The sequence below is a fragment of the Mauremys reevesii genome, linkage group 3 (assembly GCF_016161935.1).
Source record: "Mauremys reevesii isolate NIE-2019 linkage group 3, ASM1616193v1, whole genome shotgun sequence".
In the NCBI taxonomy this organism is placed as follows: domain Eukaryota; kingdom Metazoa; phylum Chordata; order Testudines; family Geoemydidae; genus Mauremys; species Mauremys reevesii.
The window spans coordinates 102,766,547-102,789,972 of NC_052625.1; the positions used below are offsets into that span (position 1 = coordinate 102,766,547).

The following is a 23,426-nucleotide window of genomic DNA, read 5'->3' on the forward strand; positions in this document are numbered from 1 at the left end:
TGAAAACCTTGTCCAGCCCATCCCCGGCCTGAGAGAATTGGGAGGCTAGCCAGAGTTGGAGGGGCCTCATTCGGAGTCCGCCATGGCGGACCATGTACGTACATGCCGCCATATGGCCCAGAATTCGAAGGCACGCTCTCACCGTTGTCACCGGCAAAGCCGTGACCGAGGCGATGCGATCTCTCAGGGCCTCGAACCGGTCTAGGGGGTGAGAGGCTGTGGCCCTCCAAGAGTCCAGCAGCACCCCAAAGAACTCTATGCACTGAACTGGAGCTAAGGTTGATTTGGTCTCGTTCACCACTAGGCCGAGACCAGCGCATGTCAAGAGGAGCAGCTCCACGTGGGTCTTTACCTCTGAATGCGATTCGCCCTTGAGAAGCCAATCGTCCAGGTATGGAAAGATCTGTACCGCCTCCCGCCTGAGGTAGGCCGCTGCCACAGTCATACACTTTGTGAAAACCCTGGGTGCCGTGGATAGGTCAAACGGAAGGACCGCAAACTGGTAGTGGTCCATTCCCACTAGGAAGCAAAGGAAGCGCCTGTGCCCCTCGAAAATATGAATGTGGAAGTATGCGTCCTAGAGGTCCAGGGACACATATCAGTCCCCCGGGTCCAGGGAGAGGATAATAGAGGCCAGGGACACCATGGGGAAGTTGGAGCAGGCCAGAAAACTGTTTAGGCCCCAGAGGTCCAGGATGGGCCTGAGGCCCCCTTTAGCCTTCAGGATCAGGAAGCAACAGGAGTAGAACCCTTTTCCCTGGAATTCTACTGGTACTCTTTCCACCGTCCCCAGGTGCAGTAAATGGTCCACCTCCTGCCCTAGAAGGTGGGCATGCTCTGGGTCCCCCGAGTCCACCAGGGAGGGTGGGTGGTTTGGAGCGGGTGAGGTGAATTGCAACATGTAGCCCTTGGAAATGGTGCTGAGGACCCACATCATGCAGAAGGCAGACAAACAGTTGCAGAACACAACCTTTATTAATCAGGGGGGTCTCCCTGGCAACTGGCCCGGTGCCCCTTGCAAATAGTCAAAACCTCCTCTTTCCCTGCCTCTTGCCCTTAGAGGGCCCAGGCTGCGGAGCGGAGTAGGACTGTTACTGAGACCGGCATTTTTGGTCCCTCGGTCTCTTATATGGGGGCTCGTATCTGCTCCTCACAGGTTGAGCCGACGGTTGCGGTTTGGCTTTGTCCTTAGCTGGAGGGATGTAGAGGCCCAAGGTCTGCAGGGTGGTACAGGAGTCCTTCATCCCATGCAGCCTGACATCCGCCTGGTCCGCGAAGAGCGCTTTCCCATCAAATGGGAGGTCCTGCATAAGGGATTGGGCCCCCGTCAACAGTCCAGACAGGAGGAGCCACAACGCCCTGCACATGGAAATTGCTGAAGCCATCGAGCGGGCCGAGGGGGACAACATGTTAAAGAGGGAATCGGAAGTGCCCTCCATTTCCTTGGCCTACAGCTGGAGGCTGGATGCCACCCTCTTCAGCAGGTCTTGGTGCGCCTTAAAGTCCTCCTGAGGGACTGATGGCGGGGGCACCGTTATGGTGTTGTCCGGTGCCAGGGAAAGGGCCAGCACAGAGCCATGGGCCTCGGCCAGTACCAGCAGGTCGAGCCCCAGATCAGAGTCCGGATGCGGGTCTCTTAGACGGCCAGATGATGCTGATGGGGCCTGAGACACTCCGGCAACCGAGCGGGCCCCCGTCTGGGCAGCCATCGGCGGCCATCGTGCCCAATGGCACCACTGTCCCTGCCACGGGGCGCCTCGCCACTGACCCAGCTGAGGGCCCAGTGGTGGTAGTTGTCCTGGCTGGGCCGTGCACATCGGGGATGGGCAGCTGGATGCCAAGGTCACCGTCGAGTGCACGGTCTCACGGGAACAGTATGAGTGGCGGTGCCTGCGATGTCACCTCCCTCAGGACCTGAACCTCAACATTGAGGACCGGTACCCGCCCAAAGTGCTACTTCGGTACCCATGATGGAGGCAGGAGCTCCGGTGCCGAGTCATCGCAAGGGGAATCCCGAGCACGATGTCTAGTTGAGCGGGAACTGGAACGAGAACAACGACGCCTATCCTGTCGAGACAGGTTGCAGTAGTCGCGTCGCAAAGGGAAACGTTCCCGGCACCTATCTTGGTGCCTGTGCTCACTGGCAGGCAGCCTAGAGGGTCCCCGAGACTCCTGTGCAGACGGTGACCGGGATGGCCTGGTCGGCGTCCAGGGAGGGCGCGAGCTGCTGAACGATCGGTCGCTGCACACTGAACGGTGCGGTGACCAGTCTTCGGAGTAGGAACTGCGACCCGCAGGAGAGGTCTGATGGGCACCCAATGGAGGCTTGCCCCGAGACCGGGGAGCTGTCACCGGCTGCACGCCTGGAACCGGCAGACTCATAATGTCTTTCGAAGCCTGCATCGCCTCCGGCGTTGATGGCATCTGTACCGGCAGAGATGGAGGCCTTGAGCCCCGGGGCGGGGGGGGGGGGGGGGGAACCACAGGCTGCCTTACGTGGGACCAGCCTCCCCTCTTTCCTTGTCTCGCCGCCACTGCAAGGTATGGCCCTTTCCCTGTTTCCTGGAGGGGGGAGTGGTGCCGGCTAGTAGAGAGGGCCTCGCTACACACCAATGATGCGGTGGTGGGTGCTGAGTCCGCCTGGCGTGCCGGAGTTGGGGCCCAACACCGATTCCATGAGAGCATGGAGTCTAATGTGTCTCTCCTTCTTGGTCCGCGGCTTGAATGACCTGCAGATCTTACAATATTTGCTGATGTGAGTCTCACCCAAGCACCGGAGGCACTCAGCATGCAGGTCACTCCTAGGCACTGAACGGCGACAGGAGTCGCACAACTTTAAGCCTGGGGCACGGGGCATGCCCCGAGCCTACTCTAACAACTGAAGTAACAATCCCAGGAATGGTACCACTAAGGTCAAGTAGAAAGGCTGCAGCAGAGCAGGAGCACAAAGTTCCGACTACCTTCACTGGCAGCAAGAAGGAACTGAGGGTGGGGAAAGTGCGCAGCTCCCCTTATAGTGCAGTATAGAGGCGCCACTCTAGGGGTGGCAGTGGCGCTCCCCCAGTACGGGTACTGCTAAGGGAAAAACTTCCAGCACCAGTGCACGTGGCGAGCATGCACACCTACTGTGGAATACACATAAGCAATCACTCGAAGAAGAAGAAGGAGTCTCCCTTCTGAAGCATCATTAAATTATTGGGTAAGACAACTATTGTCTTTTAAAGCTTTTGATATTCAAAAAATATCAGTCATATACTATTCTTGTATCATGTGTCTGTCAGCTACTAAAAAAAATATAAAACAGGATTTGAATGAAGATTTGATTACCTTCCAGGCAATAATACTATGCACATATACATGTCTGGGACCACATTTTTATTGAAAGACTTTCAGCACTCAAGTAACTACATCTTTTTCAATTAGTGTAAATAAGTAAATTTCCTAGCAGAGAATAATTTACTGTTCTTACAGCTCCTCAAGTTAGATACTCAGGTTGAAAAATAAAAGGTACCACATATGGGACCCACAAAAAAATGACAAACTGGAGGCAGTTCAGGAAAAGAATCACCAAGATACGAAGAGGCTCATAGGAACTAACATATATGTCAGCAGACTGAACTGAATACGTATAGACTCACAAAAAGGAAACTCAGAAACAATCTACAAATATCCAAAGGTGCTGATTTCAAAGAAGGGAAAGAATTGTTCCAAATGCTGCAGAGAGAAATGGCTAGAGGCAAAGAAATGAGACTGAACCAAGGAAAAATTGTGACTCAACATCAGAATTATTTATTTATTAAACAAGATGATCAGTAAGTATATGGAAAAAGTCTTCTAGGGTCAGTTATGGGAGTTCCCATCATGGGAAATACTCACAAATAGACTCACTCTGATATATGTGACCATTGAACAGTGATAACCCTGCATGCTACAGAAAATGAATGGGATTAGATGACCTATGAGGGCCTCTCATTTCCACGAGTTTATAACCAATATTTTGACTATTTAAAACAGCAAGATTAGATTTACCATGTGCAATATTTACACTCAACAGAGCCTTGAAGTTACCTTTGATTCAGGTTTATCCAAGATGTGTTTAAGTGGTCAGTGATTTCTTTCACCTTCCTTGTGTCATCATCACTGTAGTCCAGAAGAAGTTTATTAGAGAGGTTATTGAATGCAGCCATAGTTATGTCCCCTTTACGCAGTTCTTGTATTAACAGCTAAGGAGAAATTTCAGAACAAGTCAAGTCAGTAAAAAATAAACAAGGCACCAGCGCAAACTTAAAATCAAAGTCTGATTTCTCATATTTTGAATTTTGTTAAATTATTGCACGCACCGACTATAAAACATGTGTATATGCATATTTTCTTGTCTGATATAAATCCCCTATTATTAAGGCACTATAAATTTCAATATATGCTAATGAACTATTCAAATAGAAATGAGAGAGAAAAAACTTGCCAAAGAGAACAAGGGACTACACAAATTCTGTTCTGCATTTCATTGCCCATCTTGCTAGATAGTAAGCAAAATACAGAGTAAAAATAAAGGCGAACTTCAAATTAGAAATATTCTTCAAAAAGTCTGTTTCATACAATTTTTCTAGCACAGTTTTCCAAGTAAAACCTCTAAAATATTATGAGACATAAACCTCCTGCCATTAACAATGGGAGGAGTTGGAATTTTTCTTCAGGATCTGTAGGCATGCTCTCTTTACAGGGGATGATATGCCATACTTGGCAAACAAAGCTCAGAAGTGCATGTCTGTTTACAAACAGATAATATGCAGCTGTGCATTACAGATTAACGTTAACCTCACCTAACTTTAACTTTAGTTCATCTTGTCCTACTCCTCCCCTAGACCACTCTACCCTTCCTTGCGTCGGAGAGGCATGGCTCATCTCTGAGAATCTCTCATGTCCTAGCAAGGCAGCAGTCAGCCTGGAGGCAGTTGGACTTGCTGATGCACTATAACGAATTTATTGGAATACCAAAAGCAGGGAGCCTCATGAGGTATGGAGGATACATTTATTCCAAGCAGTTCATAATAAGAGGTCCTTAAAGGCCCTTGCACTCTGCATTTGGGGTGACAATTCAGGTCAATTTTGGAATCAGTTGGCCCATCTCTAATAATTACTTCCACTGTCTCCAGTAGGGCTAATAAGTTGCTGTGAAGTAACATGCACTATATTCAGTGACTGTATGATAAGCTTGCGTCAGCACATTTCATTAATTCTGTGCTTAAGTAAGGGAATTTATTAGATGGAGATATTAAGTGAATGTGATATAAATATATTGGTTATATAAATACATACAGACACACACCAAAAACTCACTACTTTTCACCAAACATGAGGCTCAGGAATTCTCATGGCTATTTAGAATATATAATTACATACATACAAAGGTATATATTCAAACAAGCACAGAGAACCTGTCAAAGGATGTTATCAATAGTGAATCATACACTTCTAAATCAGAGAAGACCCTATGCTGACCCAATTAAGTCATACAGCCGGAGGAAGGAATTAGAAAGTATGAACAAATCTTACTTTGCTTTCAGAGATCTGTTTGATAAGTGTCTCTTTAGGAGCCTGCAGAAGCATGTGCAGACGGATATCATACTGTTCTATGAGCTGTTCCATTTCTTGCCTCTGCTGATCCCATTGCACGCTGTCAGAAAGCATGTATTTTAGCTGCTGCTGCCGTACTTCCACACCATGCTGAGTATTGTCCCACTGGTTCTTGACCTTCTCTACTGCAGAGGAGAATGCAGGAAGTTATAACCTGAAGTTCACATCCACTAGCCATGACTTCATTATCTATTGTTCCCTATGATCACCAGAAATGGAGTAAACTATCTGTATACAGAGCTGCTGCAAGACCCATAAAAATATTTCTGCTGCATATCAGTATTCATACTCGCAGAGGCAAGAAAAAAGGGCAAGTGGTTATACAGATTAGCCAATGGATAAACAATAATGAATAGGGTTAGGAAGACTGTTTTTATTAATGCGTATATAGTCAGTCCACCACAGTTCAATTACAGTGAGACACAAAGTAATAAAGTGTGGGTTTAAGGCCACATCTACACTAGAAAAGGTTTGCCAGGATAGCCATTGATAGCTGGCTAACCCTCATAGCGAAGACACAGCTTACAACTGCAGAAAAGTGCTTATGCCAGTATAGCTTATACTGGCCTCTTGACTGCAATAAGCTATACTGGTCAGCATATTTTTATGCTGGTATAACTGCCTCTACACTAAGACTTTTTCCAATACAGAAATGTCACCCAAAAGAAAAAATAATCACATCCCTAATCTGTATTAATATACCAAAAACAGTTTCTAGTGTAGACCTAAGTAGCATTTACAATAATATACAATAATCATGTATTACAATGTATTTCCTTCAAATATTACCAGTTCAAGAGGTGTCAAGAAGACTTAGCTCTGTTGAAAGTTAGGGTACGTCTACACTACAAGACTATTTCGAATTAACTTAATTCGAATTTGTGGAATCGACCTTATGAAGTCGAATTTGTGTATCCACACTAAGGACACTAATTCGACTTTGTGCGTCCACAGTAATGGGGCCAGCGTCGACTTTGGAAGCGTTGCACTGTGGGAAGCTATCCCACAGTTCCCGCAGTCCCCGCTGCCCATTGGAATGCTGGGTAGAGCCCCCAATGCCTGCTGGGGAAAAAAATGTGTCGAGGGTGGTTTTGGGTAACTGTCGTCATTGAACCGTCAATCACGCCCTCCCTCCCTGAAAGCGCCGGCGGGAAATCTGTTCGCGCCCTTCTCTGATCGGTTACAGCGCAGACGCCACAGCACTGCGAGCATGGAGCCCGCTGCGATCATCGCTGCACTTATGGCCGTTGTCAACTCCTCGCACCTTATCGTCCACCTCTTCCACAGTCAGCTGCTGAGAAATCGGGCGAGGAGGCTCCGGCAGCGCAGTGAGGAGAGTGGCGCAGACCTCTCACAAAGCAGGGTACACCGCGCAGTGGAGATCATGGTGGCAATGGGTCAAGTTCATGGTGTGGAACGGCGATTCTGGGCCCGGGAAACAAGCACGGACTGGTGGGACCGCATAGTGCTGCAGGTCTGGGATGAATCACAGTGGCTGCAAAACTTCAGGATGCGTAAGGGCACTTTCCTTGAACTCTGTGACTTGCTGGCCCCTGCCCTGAAGCGACAGGACACCCGGATGCGAGCAGCCCTGACTGTGCAGAAGCAAGTGGCCATAGCCCTCTGGAAACTTGCAACGCCAGACAGCTACCGGTCAGTAGCGAACCACTTTGGCGTGGGCAAATCTACCGTGGGGGTTGCTGTGATTCAAGTAGCCCACGCAATCGTTGAGCAACTGCTCTCAAAGGTAGTGACTCTAGGAAACGTCGAGGTCGTCAGAGATGGCTTCGCCGCGATGGGATTCCCAAACTGCGGTGGGGCTATAGATGGGACTCACATCCCTATCCTGGGACCAGCCCACCAGGCCAGCCACTACATTAACCGAAAGGGCTACTTTTCTATGGTGCTGCAAGCACTGGTGGACCATAGGGGACGTTTTACCAACATCTACGTCGGGTGGCCGGGCAAGGTTCATGACGCGCGTGTGTTCAGGAACTCTGGTCTGTTTAGACGCCTCCAGGCAGGTAGTTTCTTCCCGGACCACAAAATAACGGTTGGGGATGTGCAGATGCCTACAGTGATCCTCGGGGACCCAGCCTACCCGCTAATGCCCTGGCTCATGAAGCCCTATACAGGCGCCTTGGACAGTGACAAGGAGCTCTTCAACTACCGGCTGAGCAAGTGCAGAATGGTGGTGGAGTGTGCTTTCGGACGTCTCAAGGGGAGATGGCGGAGCTTACTCACTCGTTCGGACCTCAGCGAAAAAAATATCCCCGTTGTTATTGCAGCTTGCTGTGTGCTCCACAATCTCTGTGAGAGCAAGGGGGAGACCTTTATGGCAGGATGGGAGGTTGAGGCAAATCGCCTGGCTGCTGATTACGCTCAGCCAGACAGCCGTGCCGATAGAAGATCCCAGCGGGAAGTGCTGTGCATCCGGGAGGCTTTGAAAGCTAGGTTCCTCGGAGAGCAGGGTAACCTATGACTGTCCACTTGACTTACAGAGAAGCTGAACCTGAGCCTGTTTTAGTGACTGTTGACTTCGATCTGCGGTTACATACCCCGTTCTCCAGGTTTCCCCCCTTCTAACACACGTTTTAAAATAAAGTTAATTGAACACTGATTATTAACAAAGTTTTCTTTAATTATGAATTCCTGTTCTAGGGTTGAAACATGGATGCAGACTGTGGTGGGTACGGTGTGCACTGATGTACAGACCGCTTCTACACTAGAGGAATGACAGGCTCCTGCTCCTACAGCGGTCTCTGCGGGGAGGACGGTTGCGGGTGGGTGTGCAGGAAGGGGTGGGTTTGCAGGAAGGGGTGAGGGGTGCCGTCTTTGGGACGGAGTTTGGATGCAGGCTCTGGGCTGGGGCGTAGTAAGGGGTGAGGGGTGTGTGGGAAGGGTGAGTATGTGTCCGTGGATGAGGGCTCTTGCTGGGGCTCAGGGCATCGGAGAGGCTCGTGGCTAGGGTGGAAGGGCATGGTAAGGGCAGCCTGCCTTGCCGTTTGTTGATGGCAGGCGCTAGGACCCTGGGGCAGCATACACCTCACAGACTGACCCGGGGCAGCATACACCTCACAGACTGACCCTGGTGCCTAGTGACTGCAGTCTGTGTGTGTCCTGCTGTTGATCCTGCCCCCAAGTCTGTACCCTGGTAATGGAGGCTGTCCTATGCGATTAAAAAACCCATCCCCCCCCCTTCACACAAAGTCTTCTGACAAGAAAAACGGGACGGAAACAGTGAATAACAACAAACCACTTTTAATACTCAACTACACAGTGGGGGGATGAAACTTGGATTTGGGACTGGGTGATGCAGGAAGGGAAGCACTTCTCAAAGTTTATGGCATCAGAGCGGTGTGGTACATGAGCGCTCTGCTGGGGTGCTGTGCCAGTTTTCACGGCCCCTAGCGCCCCTCCTTCTTGTTATTTTGGGTGAGGGGGGGACAGGACTTTGTGGCGGGGGATTGCGGTTGCAGATACAGTGCAGGGGGGCTCTCTCCTCCTGCCTGCGGTCCTGCAGAACATCTACAAGGCGCCGGACTGTGTCCATTTGCTCCCTCATTAGCCCAAGCAGGGTTTGAGTCGCCTGCTGGTCTTCCTGCCGCCACCTGTCCTCCCATTCGATGTGTGAGCGCTGGTGGTGACATAGGGTCTCCCTCCACCGTCTCTGCTCAGCCGCCTCGGCTCTGGAGCAGGCCATCAGTTCCGAGAACATGTCGTCCCTAGTCTTTTTCTTTCGCCGCCTAATCTGCGCCAGCCTCTGTGAGGGGGATGGCGGGGCAGTTCGTGAAAGAGCCGCAGCTGTGTGATGGGAAAAAGGAAGTGATTTCCTTGAAAGGATACATGTTTGCGAACACTGAACACAGTCTACTCAGTTTCTGTGAACAAGACCATACAGGGCACCTAATCTCATGAGCTCTCAGGACAAGTTCGAGATTTCGGAATACGTTTTCAGTGGCTGTGGTCTTGCACCGGAGATCGGACAAGCGGGGCGGTACAGCTGAATCCGTTTATCTACCAGGCCTGGTAAGCCCTAGACTATAGGCTGCTTAACAGTTAATGGATAGCTGTGCCCTCCCGCAGAAGGCAATCAGGAAAGCAGAAAGTCTGACCCCGTTCCAGCCCCTCACGGCTGTGCCCGGGAAAGATCACTGTATGCTTTTCCTGTGCGGCCTCCAGCACGTGGCTGTTAAACGAAGGTCTTTGCTATGCAAAGTAAAACTCAAGCATTCACAGTAGTAACAGTACACTAATTGCCCTACTTAGATGCAGTAGTCGCCGAACGACATTACCCTGAGGCGGGTCACTCGGGCAGAGAGAGAGAGGATGCTGAGAGACTCCCTGCACAGACCAGGACCGTATGCAGCCATGCTGGTCGAGGCAATGATTCCTTTCTACTTGAGGATGGCCTGGCGCGGAAGAGTGTGCTTCAACGGAGCACCACATAAGGCACCTCTCCCCAGGAACCTCCTGCGGAGGCTTTTCGAGTACCTGTACGATAGCTTCGTGGAACTGTCCCAAGAGGATTTCTGTTCAATCCCTATGTGTGTGGACCTTCTTTTTATATAGTTTTATATGGACAACTTTTTAGCTAGTTTTTATATAGTATATATTCCTGTTGTTTAATAATGAAATGTTTCCATGTTTATAACACTTACCGACTGATCCTTCCCCTGATTCTGAGTCCGTGTTAACGGCCGGGGAGGGTTGGTAGGGGATCTCTGTGAGGGTGATGAAGAGATCCTGGCTGTCGGGGAAAGCGGTATTGTAAGCGCTATCGCCTGCGCCGTCCTCCACAACCCTTCCTCATCTTCCCCATCGGCGAACAACGCCGAGGAACTGCCCGTCGACACTATGCCATCCTCAAGGTCCACTGTCACTGGTGGGGCAGTGGTGGCAGACCCACCTAGAATGGCATGCTGTGCCTCGTAGAAGCGGCATGTCTGGGGCTGGACTCCGGAGCGTCCGTTTGCCGCTCTGACTTTTTGGTAGCCTTGTCTCAGGTCCTTGATTTTCACGTGGCACTGCTTTGTATCCCGGCTGTATCCTCTGAGTGCCATGGCTTTGGAGACCTTCTCGTAGGTCTTTGCATTCCGTTTGTTGGAGTGCAGCTCCGAAAGCACAGACTCATCGCCCCACACAGCGATCAGATCCTGGACTTCCCGGTCTGTCCATGCTGGGGACCTCTTTCTACTCTGGGATTGCATGGACTCCTCTGCTGGAGAGCTCTGCATCGTTGCAGGTGCTGCTGAGCTCGCCCCGATGTCCAACCAGGAATTGAGATTCAAACTGGCCAGACAGGAAAAGGAATTCAAATTTTCCCGGGTCGTTTCCTGTGTGGCTGGTCAGAGAATCCAAGCTTGGACTGCTGTCCAGAGCGTCAACAGAGTGGTGCAGTGTGGGATAGCTCCCGGAGCTAGTAAGTTCGATTTGCATCCACACCTAGCCTAATTCGACATAGCCATGTCGAATTTAGCGCTACTCCCCTCGTCGGGGTGGAGTACCGAATTCGAACTAAAGAGCCCTCTAGGTCGAATTAAATGGCTTCCTGGTGTGGACGAGTGCACGGTTAATTCGAATTAACGCTGCTAAATTCGAATTAAAGTCCTAGTGTAGACCAGGCCTTAGAAGTGGTAGTAACAAACTATTCTGTTACTAGAACTAGAGGTAAACTAAGAAATTTAAGATTTTCTGACTGCGGAATTATAAAATGACCTATTACTCTAGAATTTTGACCAATTTTCATCATACTTTGAAGAAATATTTTCCTTTGCATTTAGAGTAAAGCTAGGCAATGTTCAGCACTAGCCAATTATACCAGCCTAAGTTACAGAAGTGGCTCTAGGTTCATAGAGAACTTGGTAGCAGCCTTAACAATGAGACCACACATCTCTCCTGAATAGATTTAAATCCTGCCCACCCTGCTCACACAAATAACTCTCTTAAAGTCAATTTAAGTAATAATTACCAACGAGTTATGTAAATACAGCCTATAGTCAGGAACATATTGCTCCACTGAATTTTTAAGTAGAATTTTGCAAAGAAATCTATGGAGAGTTTCACTTCTATACTGATGGTATGATATGAGTCTCTGTTATTTATCTTCATGAGACATATTTTATTATTTTAAAAATCTAATTTCTTTCAAAATCAATTAGGGCTTCTGTGGACAGATTTAGAAACTTTCTGTGTATGGATAAGAAAACCACTGTCAAAGCCAACCAAACAGATTGCTTAAAGTTTGGCAGTTTCAGCATTAATTCTAAATGACATGGCAATTCTATTACGTCCCTTGCCGTTTTCCTTCAGTACTGTTACTTCCATCACCTATGATAGTATTGATTACATTGTTCTAGTATATATCACACTCTGGAGCACATCCTGAGTACGGCTTTTATAGAAAAGATTCTCACTTATAATAATAGTGCCTCATGTACATTGGACAGGTTTTTTTTAAAACAGAAAAATCTTGTGTACTTATTTCCTTTCTATTTCTAATGCTACCTATCTATTTTAGGTACTTACAGACCCCAGCTACCATAGTATCTGAGCAACTCACAATCTTTACTGTATTTACCTTACAATACCTCGATCACCTTTGTTCTGATCTGTGGAAAATGGCCTGTGTTCAATACAGATAATAAATAATACTAAGTATGCTTGATTCTAATTTATATTTATCAGCTCCAGAGATATTTATTTTGCTGTTAAACAGATATAAGTGGGTATCAAATACACTTGGGTACTCAAGTCATTTTATTTTCCACATCTGAACAAAGGCAAAGAAAAGGGCCATATTTAATTTAATGGCACTTATATGAATTCCAATCCCCTGTAAATGATTTCAAAGTATTCTAAGCCTTAAGAGTTCTCTTATCTGCATGAGGGCCTCTTTACTCAGCCTTCGCCAGTAAGAAATGCTACACTCAGCTTCACAACTCTCTCACTGAAGAATACTGACAATGACTTATAACAGAAAAGCTATTGTATTGATACATAAAATGTACTAGAGTCATCAACTGCAACCTGAGAGTAGCTTCAGGATGATTTCAGGCATGACTTCAGTAGTGCTAAATTAGAGCTATGAAGAAAGAGCTCCAGCACTCCTAACAGAAAATAGAAAAATGGTACTACACTGAATAAATGTTCGGTTCAAAAGCCAACAGCGGATGCTGGTGAAAAATCAGTGATTTCATTAAAACAGCAAAAGTGAAAACAATAGGAGTGAAAATGGTGTAACATTCTGCACTGGCTAATGACCTGAAGAGGAGAATCTCCAGAGCATTCAGGTCTCCTCTGCAAAGCTGGACGAAAAAAAACTCCTGAGACAACTACCTACAGTGGCTATCCATTTAAACTAGGACTCAGATTTTTTAAAGTATTTAGGCATTGCGGCACTTATCGGTGCAATGCTTAACTGACTTAGACAACTAAATCTCATTTTCAAGAAGGACTGCCAATGGGATTTAGGTTACTAAGTGCCTAACTCCCTTTTGAAAATGAGATTTAGTCTCTTAAGTCAGTTAAGCATTGAAACACCGAGTGCAGCAATGCCTAAATAGCTTTAAAAATCTAAACCCAACTCACTATCTCTGAAGTTTTTATGGCATATTATTATTATTATTACAAATACGAAATATCCTTTCCGTATTACAGATCAAGACTTCCCCCACCCTCATTATATGCTCAATTTAACCCTCAACTCTTCATCTCTATCAAAGATTTTTTCCCACTTTCAACACACAACTCAATTATCTTGGCTTTTTCTTTTTTTCCTCCTATTCCCCAAACCCAACAAACAGGGACAAACACTAGCAAAGTCTTTATTGCCCTCAATTAGGAAGTGTTGAGAATAGAGCAGTTCATAATGAAATAAACAATACATTCTTTCTTTTATACCACCGAATAGGATGAACAGAATAAGCAGGAAATTTTGCAAGCAGTTCTCAAGCCTTTCATGAGCTACTCTATACTGAGCTACCCAAGATATCGCCCCACCTCCCCCCATACTTAAGAAATGGACAGTGAAGAAGCACCAACATTTTAATTAGTGATGAGTGTTTTTAAACAACACCGGGAAACTGAAAGTCACTTGACTGTTCTGACTGCTAAGTCCTAGAGCATACAAGTTAGTCTGCTATAATAGGGGAAATGTGCATAGTTTACCAGGAAAGAAAATAATAGTTTATTTTAGTACAATGGAAAACTGATTATGCTTGCAAAAAAGAGGGAGAACTTACATTTCTCTGTGATCACTGTCCTAACATCTGAACTGGAAGTTTTATTTTTCAAATTTTGAGCCAAAGTAAAAACAGAATCCAGCTGAGGATGGCGCTGTTCTAAATCCTCCTTTGTTATCTGTAAGAATCAATATTAGATTTTTTTTAAATTAGAAAATGCAAATTTTAACATTATAAAAACATTTTCTGGACTATGTGTAGTTATGAACCTAAGACCGATTGTGCTTGTGGACAGCTGTTATCTCTATTTTACAAGTATAACATACTTTCGGTGTCACGGTATCATAATGCTACTTTATTTTGATTGGCTATTATTGAAGATTCTGAAGTGCAGATTAATCTATGTGAACTACACATTAATTGGAAGTGCTGCACAATATTTTGGCTGCCTCTTTATTCTCTTTTGTAAATTAGTTTCTCACTATAAAACCTAACAAGGCTATTACTAAACAGTAATCATTATTAAAGGGGAAAAAGAAAATCAGCCTGTTTGATACAATCAGAAATGTGAGTATCACATGATTTTGGCAAAGTGCTGACTAATTACTATACCCACATTTAACGAATGCTATGAAGTTAAAAAAAAAACTTCTCTAAATCTACCACACACTGAACTCTTCTTTGAAAAATTCTGACATTAGAAGTCACAATACAAACAGTTTCTTAGGGTTTGCCTAGACTACAGTTTTTGGTCATGCTGTAACTCATGTTGATTAATTTACAATTAACATAAGTAAAATGATCATAAATGCTAATGTAGACACTCACAGACATCTATGCCTAGTCCTGGCTCAGCCTCAGATGGACTCTGATCAGGAACAAACATTTGTGAATGTCTAACATTAGCATTTACAATTGTTTTTCTAATTTAAAATTAAATGGAAATAAATTAACTTGCATTATAATACAGCCTAAAATACACTTATATTGCATAGATAAAAGCATAGCTTTCTAAACTGACCAAAAGCTGATGTACTGACTTTCAACAAAAGGCATATACCAGCAAAGGATATTGGTAATGCCCCTAACACATATACACTCCACATACAGCACTTTTTCTCCAAATCTAAAGGTCTAGGCGTAAAAACAGTATGGCCCTGGAGATGTAGGACTAAGGGCTTAACAGGGGAAAGAAGAACAACAATTTTAGAACTACGATATCTACATCTATATCTCTATATATCTATCGATAGATATAGATAAAAGATGCTTATTTCTCAGTCATTTTCAAATAACTCTGTACTAGCTGCAGTAAGGTACAATGATTTTCTCTGTTTCTTCCCTCACAGAATATATAGAAATTTGAAAAAAAAAATATTGAAGTTGTTGTGGCACATCAAGATTATTAGCTTCTCCAGTGAGACATACTTTCATTCGTGTAATTGTCCGATTGATCTCTTCTGCATTTCCCACAGTGACTATGTTTGACTTGAGCATCTGGTCAATCAACACCAGCCAATCAGCTAGTTCAGTTGTAGTTTTATCCAGATCAGCAGGTGCAGAAAGTTCCAAAGCCTGCTGAGTCTGTACAGGAGCTTCAAAGGGAGAGGATACTAGCACCACGTTTTGGACAGCAGGATAAGCTGAAACAATAAATATAGTCAGCATTTAAAAAAATATTCTTCCCTAATATTTAAAAATATCAAGTCCAAAGTGACACTGGTGAGAACTACAAAAAACATGACATTTTCTGTAAGATCTACAAATTCATGCCAGTGTCTACAGCGAAAGAATAGCAATGATATTTGAAGCACCTTGACAACAGCGCGCGCACACGCACATATCAGAGGAAACAAAATGCATGGCGCTTGATTTTATGCCAATAAAGAGTGACCCAATGATTCACATTCATTAGAAAACAACAACGGCTCCCAAAGAAGAAAACGTTGCAAAAATAAAACTTGAATCATGATTTCTAGATATATAATAACTTGCTGAACTAAAAATATCAGGTCCAAAGAAAAGTGCATATGCCCTGGATATATAGATCTTGTTTCCAGTTGGGTAGGAAAGGGAACTACTGAACCACTCTCTGAAAGAGAAAAGTTACTTACCTTATAATAACTGGAAGTTCTTTGAGATGTTTAGGCCCTATCTGTATTCCTCTGTAGGTAGGCATGCACTCCATGCATCTGGAGTTGAGAACTTTGAAAGCAGGACATTGGTCCACACATACACCCTGACTCAAGTAGACCAACCACCTCAAGTTCTTTCTCCAACATGAATCACAGAAGATCTGCAGCAGTGGGGAAGGAGGGTGAGTAGTGGAATAGAGATATGGTCCACACATCTTGAAGAACCTCCAGTTACTATAAGGTAGGTAACTTTCTCTTCTACTTCGAGTGCTGGTCCCTGGGTGTATTCCACTGTGGATGACTGACAAGTAGTACTCGAACAGAAGGAGGGTGTGAGGTTGCAGATGGCAGAGCCAAATGAAGGAGTGTTGTTCCAAAAGATGCATCAGCAGATGAGCCTCGTACCAAGGCATAGCGTCTAACAAAGACTGAGCTTCACAGAGCTGTCTTACAAGTATCAAGTAGAGGCACTTCTTGAATCCACGCCATAAATGTTGCTTAAATTCTTGTGGAATGAGCTCTTATCCCATGAGGAGGAGGAGGAGGAAGATTAAAAAACTGATAGAGAAAAATATGTCCAGAGATCCATTCTGAGATTGCTTGAGAGGATACAGTCTGACCCCGACACTTTCCACTATGGTGACAAAAAGTTTAGGGAATTTCCTGATTCTTTTCATTCTCTGCTGATAAAAGGCTAGGGCTCGCCCAATGTTGAGGGAATGGAGCCTCCTTTCTTCTAAGGATGCATGAAGTTTCGGGAAGAATACATGTAAATGGATAGACTGGTTCAGATGAAACTCAGACTACTCTGGGGTTGAATTTAGAGGGCAAACATAATGAAACCTCATCCTTATGGCAGGATTGGCCATCAACACACCCTGATCACCAACCCTCCTGGCTCAGGTGATTACTACGAGGAACGAGACCTTCATGGACAGGAGAGACATGGAGCAAGAAAGCTCATGTTTCAAAAGGAGGCTTAGGGCATACTGAGAGAACAAGATTCAAGTTCCGTTGAGGAATAGACTTTTTTTTTTTTTTTAAAATAGACGGAGGGGTTCTGATTTGGTCCTTCCAGAATCTGCTAGTGGAATCCTTCCTACTATTAGAAAGGATGTTCTGTACAGCTTCAGTGCACAATTACTCTAAGGACGATGCTCATTCAGGCTCTGAAATGTAGTGGACACAAGTTGGGTTGCCTGATCTTGCCATTCCACTGAGTAAGGAGATTGGGAAACAGGAATAATGATTAGTGCCTGAGATGACATGCATAGGAATGTTTGGGAACCAAAACTGTCTGGGCCAGTTGAGGGCAATAAGAATAACTCATGCCCTGTCCTGCCAAATCTTGCACAAAATTTGACGCTGTAGTGGAGGGAAGGCATAGTTCATATGATCTGACCATGGAAGATGTAGAGCACTGTCCTGTGAGTGGCAACCCAGGGTTCTTCTAGAACAGTTGCATTTCCTATTTGTTTGGGAGGCAGATTGGTGGGGGACCCCCCCAGAGTGAAAATATTGTTTACCACAGAGCTGTGAAGCACCCATTCATGATTGGACCACAAAGTGTCAGCTGAGAGTCCGCTAGCACATTTTGGTTTCCTGGGAGGAGGACTGCTAACAGGGCAATCTGATTATCAATACACCAGTTCCACAGACTCACCGCTTCTGTGCACAGAAGGGTGGATCTCGCTTCAACTTTTTGTTGATGTAAAAGACAGTTGTGATACTGTCTGACATTATGCAGGGATGGTGACCTTGAACAAACGGGGGAAAATTTTTTTGCAAGCCCTTCAAACTGCTTGTAGCTCATGCACTCTTGAAACATCCAGGTGCCTTGCACTGCACTGTTGTTCATGTGCGCTCCTATTAGGGATGTGTTGTTAATGATTGTCCTGTCCCATGTGGAGGCAAGGAAGGGAATGTCAATGCATAGCTGGAGGGGATTCTTCCACCATGACAAGGATGACATCACTTTGCTGGGAACAGTCACTATGGCGATCATGGACTGTTGGTTTGGCAAGTACATAGTTTGAAGCCACGCTTATAGACGAAACAAAGGTGGAGTCTAGCAAAAGGTGTCACGTACGTGCATGCGACCATAAGTTGTGGGGGGGAGGGGGAGCGGTCTTGACAGGCACTCTGTGGCTGGTTATTATTGAGGCTATGAATCAGTCATGGAAACCACGGATTCTGCAATTTTACAAGATCTCTGTGACTTCTTGAAAATGCCAATAATTCAATCCGGGGCAGCGGGGCTTGGACTCCATCTTCAACAAATCTGTGATTTATTGTTTACTGCCTGTGTCCTGTCCTTGACTTTTAATAAAAATACCCATGACAAAATCGTAGCCTTAGTTATGATCTAGACCAGGGGTGGCCAATCTGTAGCTTCTTAATATGCAGCTCTTTACCTAGGCGCTGATTCCGGGGCTGGAGATATAGATGCTAACTTTCCAATGTGCTTGGGGGTTCTCACTTCTCGACCCCCTGCTCTGCCCCAAGCCCTGCCCCCACTCCACCTCTTCCCCCAAGGCCCTTTCCCCTTCGCCTGCCATGCCCTCGCTCCTCCCCCCACATAGTCTCCTGCGCACGTGAAACAGCTGATTTCAGGGGCAGGGGAGAGTAGGAGCTGATCGGTGGGGGCTGCAGACAGGCACTGGGGAGCAGATGGAGGGCTGCTGACATATTACTGTGGCTCTTTGACAATGTACATTGGTAAATTCTGGCTCCTTCTCAGGTTGGCCACCCCTGATCTAGTCTATGATAAAGTTCATAGCCTGAAACAGCTCTGTCCTGCTATGGGAGACTGTCAGTAAAATCCACAAATTTTCAACAATTCAACTTACCCTGTAGTGCTTGGTAACTGGCTATCCTGAACCAGAGGCTAGAAGAAGAAAAGACCTTCCTTCCCAATAAGTTGGGGTAGATCAGGGTTGTTGCCTAGATCGCTCTGCAGTGGCTGAAGAACTAGGAGTAGGGTGAAGAGAACAGGAATTCTGTCTCTTTGACAAGGATATAATACCGTTTTTCTGCCCCTTTAGGGATGGGGATTCAGGTAGCTTGGATATTCTAGACCACCCAAGCTGGTTCCAGGATGGCTTCATTAACTGGGAGGGCTATTGTACCGGAGCATGTCCACGAGCTTGGGTTAAGGATCCTGAACCTCCTCAACAGGAATCTGCAGCTCCTGGAATTGATTATAGTCGTCAGGGGGAAGATGGAAAAAAAGTCGCCACCATGTCTGGCACTTAAGATGGCAATCTCATCAGATCTGATGGAAACACTGGATCTGGCGCATACTCCTCCTCCTCAGTAGGGTTCAGGGGCCGCTCCAGTTGTCCCTTCAAAGGGGAGGGAAGAGTTGACTCCCTAGCAGACCAGACCAACAAGATGGCACTGGTCCGATGGACCCCAGTATGGCCAAAAGGATGGATCAAATGGGGGTCAGGGTGGTCAACAATTCTGACGTAGATGGTAAGGTGAAGGTAGGTCACAAGTTGGCCCAGGGTCTTCTGACTGGGTTGGAGGATGACGACATATAGGTTCATTGGGCAGTTCAGAAACTCCCAATGAAGAAAAAAAAAATCGATTCCAGTTCCAAAAGCAGTGCCCATGGTGCTGCTGGAGGGAAATAGTAGCCCAGAAATGGAATGGGAGACAAACTCCTTCCAAAGGCCAGCTTCTGTGGTGGAGTTGTAACCTCTCTCAAAAGGGAGGGGATCCAAAGAAGTGGGAGACTCTGGGTCTGGGAGAGCAAAGATATCCTCAGGAATAGAGTAGGCCTCAGCTCTTCCCAGAGTGAGAGGATTCCTGTCTGTCTGAACCACTGGAGCCGCAGTAAAGAAAGTCTGTGCCACAACCATTGCAGATGGTACTATGGGTGACAAATGCTCTCAGCGATCGGTCTTCATCAGTGCTGGAGGATCTTGAGTTTGTGCTTGGGAGGTACTGGAGACACCAGTACCACCAGACTGTGATCCACTGCCAGTGAAGGCCTTGTGAGCTCTCTTAGCAAGCCTCTGAGACTTAGTATGTTCTAAGTTCTCTTGGGCTGAGCTAATACTCAGTTTAGGCAAGATTGGATCCAACTTCTTCTAAGTGGATTTGAAGGAAGATTTAGTCTCAAGTTTATGAGAATGTTCCCTCTTCTCTCAACAAGACCCTACCAAAGGCTCTGTGGAAGCACACTCCCTCGCTCCTGATTTGGCACACTTTGCTTAGCCTGGCTGATGCATAGGAAGTGGGGTTGGGAGTTCCCTAGCCGTGGTCATATTGGGCCTCATGGCCTTTTCCATCAGGAGGCAAAGTTCCCACCCTTCCCACCTTGCTGCAATGTGGGTTTCCTCAAGGTGTACAAGGAGCATTGGAGGTCGTCACTGACCGAGAAGGATCGTGGGCAGGAAGCACAAGTTTTGAAGCCCGAGTTCTGGGCATAGCCTAGTAACCAACCCAGACCACGCAGCAGTGAGAAGGAACAGCAGAGGCTGTCAGTCTACCCTGCCCTTTGTCTCTTCAGACAGAGGCACCAGATGAGCCAGGGTGCACATGTGGACCAACAGACACTGATTTCAAAATTCTCTGGTTCCTGACCCATGTCTACCCACAGTGGAATACACATACATACCAGCACTCAAAGAAGATCTGAAGTATTTCTTCCATTATGACTAGGTCCAAAACTAATACTATTGATGGAAAACCACAAGATCTTTAAAATTCTCAACACAGAGCTCACCTCAGACACAAACAACTTAAGCTACAGCTTGAGGCCTTACACAGATTTAGCAATTCACAGCTTAGCCTGATGTCTGGTTGGATGGAGCAGGAACAATAACACTTCTAGTCTGGTCCTTATCCCTTCCTTCAACACTCAAACCTGGTTACACTGAGAGCTCCCAATCTTAAAGTCAGATGGCTTGGGATGTGTATATTTTAAAACAAACACACATTTCAACGCATCACCAGATCACCTTCCAAAAACACCACAAATTACAACTGCACAGATAAATTAATCAAGCAGGAGTTCAAATCATGGACATTTGCCTTCCAGTAATAAAAAATATGAACCATTGTTCACTTAACAGTCTTGATTTCAACTCAAGTCAATACAGACCCTTGACAGGCTGAGATTAAAACACAGAATTATTTGCTACATTTAAATTTTCCTGGGTGAGGAATTTTGAAAAACATTATGAATCCATTTACTTAATTTCAGATTGTAATCTCTTTCAGGCAGGGACTGTATTTGTTCTGTGGTTGTACAGCACCTGGTTTTCTGGTCTATGATTGGGGTGCCTAAGCACTATGGTAATACAAATAATAAAGAACAAATGGTTTTATTCATCAATATTCAATTCTCAAGCAATAACAAAAAACTGTAACTTGTCCTTTTCCCCAATTAAGTGTTCCAGTGTTGCAAATAATATAAAATCAGTCCTAAATATAAGGATGCAAAATCTTCATATTATAATCTCCACTTCACCCAAGTTAGTACAATTTTTTTTTTTTTTTTTTTTTTTACTGCAAACAGGATTAAACTCAATTGAATTAGACATGACTATAAAATGTTTTCTGATCATCACTCACCAGAAGGCTTTGCCTTTGTCACAAGATGGAGCTGCTGAACATATGCCTCGAGTTCTCTCACTCTGTCAGGTACCTCTTTGAACAACTATAGCACAGCATGGAAGGGCAAAAAAACATAAGGCTGTTTGCTTTTTAACAGCTACAAAGAAATGAAGATTTCTTCAGACAGCAAACAAAGTGCTATAAACACCTATAATTTAATAACCGCAAGCAATGTCACCCTGTGCTCAGATAAGAGTTTTATTTCTATCTATATACAGCGTAGTGTTTTATATACGTGTGCACGCCTGAGTTAAGTTTGCGTCAAACAGAACAGCATTTAGACACAGGTCGGACAATCTTTTCTGCCCAAGTACCCAAGCTGTGATGCATTCCCTACTAGCTGAGATATTAGCAGAGGCACACAAGGTGTACCAAAATATGAGGTGAGGTTTTTAAAAAATATATAAAAATTATCCGACTACTAGAGACAATCAAATTTAGTTACACTATTATTTTGGGGAAAGGAAAGGAAGAGGGTTACTTGGCTTGAGGAGGCAGTGAGAGAGATACAGGCATCTTTTTTCCTCCCCACAGCTACCAAATCCCTCTTCCCCTTAGCAAATATTCAGATTCCTGACCCACAATCAAACTGTCCCATCAATCTTCACACATAACCTCAATCACACTACTCCAGTCTCTGGTATTCTCTTATCTTCATCAGGTCATCAAGCCAAAGAGGTCACATTTCATTAGAATTTCTAATTCCTACTATCTAAAAGGAAAGAGAATCCAGGTAAGACATGACCCACCACACTTCCAAACTCAAGTTACATGGGGTTTTATTTAATATTTGCTATGATAATTGCAAACATTCAATTTCTTATTAAAAATATCTTTTGAAATGTCAATTTCTAATTGATGCTTTACAGCTTGTTTAAAAAAAAAAACTGTCTCATTCTAGCGCTTTGAAGGAAAACAAGTTCAACCAGAAAGATCTAAGCCAAAGGAGAATTCATACTGATTGAACAATTTTTACATGAGCTTAGCACTTAGACATGGAACAGTACTTACGCTCTACACTTTGGAGTCTAGCCTTCCCTTGATGTGCATGGACAGCTTCCAAAAGCATTAGTGGGAGTCACACATGTATGGAAAGGAGGACAGATCTCTATCTAATAAACTAGTAGTCATGCTGACTATACATAATTAATATGGAGAAAATACACACCTTGTTCCACTTCATATTGATAGTCCTTAAGGTGTCAGAAATTCTCTCTTTTTCCTGAAAACCAACGATTTTATCTGAAAGTACCTCAGATTCAGTTCTGTTCAACCATTTCAGTTTTTCTCCTTGTACTTCCATTTCCTCAGTTAAGACCTACAGGGAGCAAGAGAGAACTTTAGTTTGAAGATGGCTGTGCGTGTGAATGCACGCGCGCCCACACACATGCAAATAAATGTTTAGTTAACTGAAGAATGTGACATTTGGAGAGTTGATTAGGAAAAATTAACCAAATCAAACAGCATGTAAACTAGAGATCTAGTAACTAAAGCCCTGCGTGGATATTTGTATCCGCATCCAATCTACAATCCACAAACATGGTCTACAGATATCCGCAGATTTGCAGGGCTCTACTAACAACATCCCAAACAACAGAAAACATTCAGAGTATTTAAAAGCTTTACTTGATTATCAAAGTTTATTTTCTTCCTGCGTAAAACACAAAAATCTGAGGAACTGAAACTAAAAGAGAATAGCAAAGGGATCTGCTTTTATACATTACTCATGAAAGCTACTCAACTGCTATATGCATACTTTGGTTTGGTTACCTTTTGGTGTGGCCAATATATTTAAATTATAAAGCACTGATTATCTGTCTCCCCACCTCAGTTAAAACTACAG

General features: G+C 45.1%; 1 protein-coding gene across 6 annotated transcripts in view; it reads right to left on the reverse strand.

Moving 5' to 3' along the window:
• UTRN (utrophin) overlaps positions 1 to 23,426 on the reverse strand; it is a 576,172-nt gene that overhangs the window by 318,973 nt on the left and 233,773 nt on the right. For all 6 annotated transcript variants that reach the window (XM_039528635.1, XM_039528634.1, XM_039528636.1 and 3 more), the window contains 6 exons: positions 22,752 to 22,901; positions 21,542 to 21,626; positions 15,249 to 15,463; positions 13,881 to 13,998; positions 5,557 to 5,762; positions 4,069 to 4,223 (listed from right to left, as the gene is read on the reverse strand). In XM_039528635.1, coding sequence (XP_039384569.1) covers positions 4,069 to 4,223; positions 5,557 to 5,762; positions 13,881 to 13,998; positions 15,249 to 15,463; positions 21,542 to 21,626; positions 22,752 to 22,901 — 929 coding nt within the window. The remainder of the gene's footprint in view (positions 1 to 4,068; positions 4,224 to 5,556; positions 5,763 to 13,880; positions 13,999 to 15,248; positions 15,464 to 21,541; positions 21,627 to 22,751; positions 22,902 to 23,426) is intronic.